At 48.9% G+C, this 5,000-nt stretch overlaps 1 protein-coding gene across 2 annotated transcripts in view; it reads left to right on the top strand.

Moving 5' to 3' along the window:
- plekhg4 (pleckstrin homology domain containing, family G (with RhoGef domain) member 4) overlaps positions 1–5,000 on the top strand; it is a 93,711-nt gene that overhangs the window by 70,766 nt on the left and 17,945 nt on the right. For both annotated transcript variants that reach the window (XM_063188621.1, XM_063188620.1), the window contains exons 15-16: positions 3,694–3,840; positions 4,529–5,000. The exon at positions 4,529–5,000 is cut by the window's right edge and continues 412 nt beyond it. In XM_063188621.1, the coding sequence (XP_063044691.1) occupies positions 3,694–3,840; positions 4,529–5,000 (619 nt within the window). The remainder of the gene's footprint in view (positions 1–3,693; positions 3,841–4,528) is intronic.

Raw genomic sequence — 5,000 nt, 5'->3', positions numbered from 1 at the left:
TCTCTGTCTCTCTCTCTCTCCTCCTCCTCCTCCTCATCTCCTCTTTACTTCTCTTCTGTTCTCTTTTGGGGCGATCAAACACTCCACCCCACACTCAGCCATTCACGCTCCTCGGCCCCCCCTGGGCCTGCTTGCCATTTGAAAGATGATGTCATCCCCAGCGCTCCCTCTCCTCTCCTGCTGCCTTCTCTCTCTATCTCTCTCTCTCTCTCTCTCTCTCTCTCTCTCTCTCTCTCTCTCTCTCTCTCTCTCTCTCTCTCTCTCTCTCTCTCTCTCTCTCTTTCTTCCTCTAAACGTGCGTGTGAAATCCAGATATTTAAGTGAGAGAGAAGAGAGAAAGACCACACATTTTTTGAGAACACAGGGCTCAGTTTGAATCTGTTTTGATGAGAATGATTTGCCTCCTGGATATCGAGACCCCCTGGTGTGGCCTAAAGCTGCCTGAGCCTGAAGCTTTGTGCTGAAGAGCCAGAGTAGTGTAGTATTGGGCCTGCTCCAGAGAGATATTCCCATTGACCCTCTAGCTGCTCTGCTCAGCCCCGGAGGCACAGAGCCGTTTAAAATCATTTGTAAACATGGCTTCTTAAAATTCATTATGCCTGGAAAGTTTATTCTGTGTCTGTCTCCCTCTCTTTCTGGCCCTCTCTCTCTTCCTCGTCATCCTGTCATTATCTCTGCATCCCTTTGTTTTCTTTCACACTCAATCCTTTATCACTCTTTTCCCACATTGTTTTAGTTAGTCTCTCACCCCAATTTCGTCTGACTTAGCCCCTGTGTGTTTCTATTTGTACTATCTCTCTCTCTCTCTCTCTCTCTCTCTCTCTCTCTCTCTCTCTCTCTCTCTCTCTCTCTCTCTCTCTCGTGTGCGCACACGCACGCACACACGCACGCACACACGCACGCAAGCACGCACACACACACCTATCTTTATCTCTTCATCTCTTTCTTCTTTTACACTCAATCTTTTTTGTCACTCTTTCACCTCATTGTTTTTAGTTAGCTAGTTATCTCTCTCTCCAATCTCATCTAACCCAGACCCTGTGTGTGTGTGTGTGTGTGTGTGTGTTGTGCTGCTGGCTGTTTTGGGTGAGCGTGTTGTGCTGTCACCCATTTGTAACCGCCATTGTTAGCGCGGTGTGACCCCGGCCGTGTGACCCCGGCGCTGACTTCTTCTCAGTAGCTCTGGAGCCGCGGTGGTGAAACGCTGGTATGTGGCCCGCACGTCACCTCGGCCCTCCCATGGGGGTCACACTCTTTTGGCATTTGTGGAGACAGCGACTCGCCAGGGAGGTTGTAGTCTGTGTGTTGTGTTGCCCCTCTACTCGCTCCCTCACTCTGAAAAGTGGCACCTACTACCAGAAAGAGACCAAAAAAAAACCCCAGGAATATAAACAAGTGACCTTGGGAAGACGCGAAGAAGGGAGGGCAGACGATGAAAGATGCTCTGTCTCAACAGGGGGAGGGAAGGAGGGCCGCCCTCCTCCCACGGACAGATAGAGAGAGAGTTGGAGAGAAGAGGAAAAGAGTTCTTCTTTCCCTCCCATCCCCGGTCCCAAAATGATGGCAGGAATGTCTCAGCAAGACTTTTTTATGTGGGTCACATTAGTGCGTCTCTCTGTGCCTTCTCTAGGTCTCTCTGTCTCTGTCTCAGTCGTAGTCTTGGTCTCTCTCACACTCCCTCACTGTCTTGCCTCTTTTCCACTGCCGGTTTTCTGGTAAGCCTACAGCTCGACACAGTGCGACTCAGCCGGCACTTTTTGCTTTACGATTGAGCTGTGTCGTGTCTATTCGAAAAGCAAGAGATGGCGACCGAGTCGTGCTGTGTGGAGCTGTAGGCCTACCAGAAAACCGGCAGTGGACAAGAGGCATCTGTCTCTCTCTGTCTCTGTCTCTGTCTCTTTCTCTCTCTTCCTCTCACTTTCTCTCTCTCTCTCTCTCTCTCTCTCTCTCTCTCTCTCTCTCTCTCTCTCTCTCTCTCTCTCTCTCTCTCTCTCTCTCTTTCTGACTCTGTCTCTCTCTGTCTTTCTCTCTCTCTCTTTCTCTCTCTCTCTCTCTCTCTCCCTCTGTCTGTCTTTTTTCTCTTTCTCTGGTATCCCTGTGTCTGTCCTCTTCTCGCAGCCAGCTTTTGCCTATAAATGTTCTGCTTCTGACAAAGGTGTGAATCCCAGCTGTCCGTTTGTCAGACAGCTTCGCAAGCTCTTGGGTTGGAGCCTGCTGAGGATTTATGTGGGAACCGTTGTAAATTGTGGATTTTATGTCAAAAAGTGGATGCATTTAGTGCCGCTTACCAAATTCCCCAACTTTGGATCTTGGTCTGAAAGCAGCCTCAACGGCGATGTTGTAACTCTGGTGTTCTTTCATTCCATGTCGTGCCGTTTTTTTTCCCTCTCGTTTAGTTGTCAGACCGTCCTCCTTTTAAAACGCTGTAGATTTCCATCCTGTTCTCTCGTCCCTACGCACAGCACCGGCCTGGGCAGAATTGTCTCCTGTGTGTGTGTGTGTGTGTGTGTGTGTGTGTGTGTGTGTGTGTGTGTGTGTGTGTGTGTGTGTGTGTGTGTGTGTGTGTGTGTGTGTGTGTGTGTGTGAAACAGAGAGCTCTTCCACACACACGCATAAAAAGCCTTCTTGTCTCCACTCTAACGCTGGTAAAAGAAGTCCCATTGTGAGGGGAAAAACCTTTCTCACTCCTGTAAGTCCTCTCTCAGTCTCTCACTGTCTTTGCCTCTGTCCTTTCTGACCCTCTCTCTTGTGTCTGTCTCTCTTGTGTCTGTCTCTCTTTCTCTCTCTCTCTCTCTCTCTCTCTCTCTCTCTCTCTCTCTCTCTCTCTCTCTCTCTCTCTCTCTCTCTCTCTCTCTCTCTCTCTCTCTCTCTCTCTCTCTCTCTCTCTCACTTTTGTGTGTACATGGCAATCACTCAGGCTTATCCCCTAGTAGGAGAGTGTGAGGTCTCTGTGGAATTTAAATCTGACCTGTTAGTGTGTGTGTATGTTTGTTTGTTTTGATGTTTTTGTGTGTTTATGTGTGGGTATGTCTGTCTTATTTGGTTGTTTGTGTGCTAGCAGATGTTTGTTTGTGTTGTGTGTGTGTATACAGTATTTGTGTGAGTGTGTGCATCTGCCTGTTTGTCTCTGTTGTCTGTGTAGGTATTTGTTTGCTTGCTTGCAGGCAGATGTTCTTTGTTTGTTATTTGTTGTGTGTGTACAATCTGTACGTGAATAAATCCATATGTGTGTGTTTTGCACATGTTGATGTGTTCCTGTGTATGTTGTTAACATGCCATCCTTCATGTCTGCGTCCGAAGGTGTTTGTGTACAATCATAATTGTTTTTGTGTGGGTGTATGTCTATTCCTGCGTGTACTGAAAATCCATGTGATCCTGTTTTATTCTAAACCTCCCTGACCGCTGCATTCGTAGGTGCATGAATGTGTGTGTTTATCTTTGTGCTTTGTGTACACCTGTTTCAGTGTTTGTGTCTTCCTCATTCCCTGTCATCCTCTGGCGTATGACACGGCCCTGTATATATTAGTGTGTTTTGAGGATACTCTGTAAGTGTGTGTGTGCGTGTGTGTATCCGTGAGTGGGTGTGTGTATTGCTATCCCAGGCGTACGAGTGTGTGTGTCTGTTACGTATCTCTATGTTTCTGCTTTATTCTAAGCTGTCATCCCCCTTCTCCTTGTCCTCCATCTCCCCAGGCGTACGAGTGGGCCCTGGAGGGCATGCGTCACCTGGCCTGTGTCAGCATGGAGGACTGCAGCCTGCCTGACAAGTGCCACGGCGTCATATCCTACCTGGAGGACTACCGCGGACAGCACCCCGCCATCCCCGACCCACGCTTCCAGGTACTGATGCACCCATGGGCCATTTTTTAGGTGATATTAACCAATACTGATATATGCAGGGCTCTAAATTAACTTTTTTCATCACCAGCCAAAATGGTAGCCAAAGACACACTCACTAATGGGTCAAAGTGGCTAGTAAGTTGGTGTTTTCTACCAGCCAAATTGAAATTTCACCAGCATTTGAGCCCTGAATATACGTATGTAGTATATATTTTTTTAATTGTGAACATTTTAGGCAGACTGAAAATAATGCAAACTGAATTTTTGAATCCCTCAAACCATGTTTTAACTCATGAATAAAACAAGCAAAAAAAAACAAAAACATTTTGACTTAAAAACAATTTGGTATATGAGGGACCACTATATGAAGAAGGGGTCACGGCTCCAAGTTTGGGGACCTCTGTGAACAAATATACAGAGGTTTTCATATCGGATCGATACGATATAAAAAAAAATGCCGGGCACTGCCTTTGACCCTCTCCTGCATTACCGTAGCAACTCAGGGGGTCAGGTGAGTGCCAGACCAATCAGCAGTGACTTGGACCCATCAGCCCACCCAATTACTGCCTGGATCTGCAAAGCTGCGACACATGAAAAAAAATAAATAATGCAATTTTTTTTTTAAAGCCAAATATTGTGCGATACCCATGTTAATGCTGATGTTAATATTGTGCATCCCTACTTACAGGAGATGAAGGAGCTGGCCGGGGAGTTGAAGAGCGAGCAGGGCCTGAAGCAGTGGAAGTTCGCCTGGTCCAAGTGCCAGGAGACCAAGCAGATGTTCGAGAAGAAGCTTGAGGCGGCTCTGAGGACGCGGCGCTCCCTGGCAGACTCCAGCGCCAGCGCAAGTGGCGACATCGGGTCCCCGCGGCGCATGTCGGACGTGTCCCCCCGCTCGCAGGAGCGTAGCAGCAGCCTGTCCTTCTCCTGTCGGAAGGCCTTCTCCGGAGCCTGGGGCCGCGAGCGCCTCTCCTCCCAGTCTAGCGTGTCCAGCGTGGCCTCCTCCATCAGCCCCTGTAGCCCACCGACGGCGACCGGGGGGGCTCGCATGATGGCCGACCCCAGCTGCCGGTCCACGCCCGTGGGCAGCCCTTACGGCAGCATCCCTGAGCAACGCGTACCTCCCAGTCCCCACACCCCCATCCACACCCATCGCCTCA

Source organism: Engraulis encrasicolus, chromosome 22 (genome assembly GCF_034702125.1).
Source record: "Engraulis encrasicolus isolate BLACKSEA-1 chromosome 22, IST_EnEncr_1.0, whole genome shotgun sequence".
Classification (NCBI taxonomy): domain Eukaryota; kingdom Metazoa; phylum Chordata; class Actinopteri; order Clupeiformes; family Engraulidae; genus Engraulis; species Engraulis encrasicolus.
The sequence above is the reverse complement of the archived record's forward strand: the minus strand, read 5'-3'. Positions and strand labels throughout refer to the sequence as shown.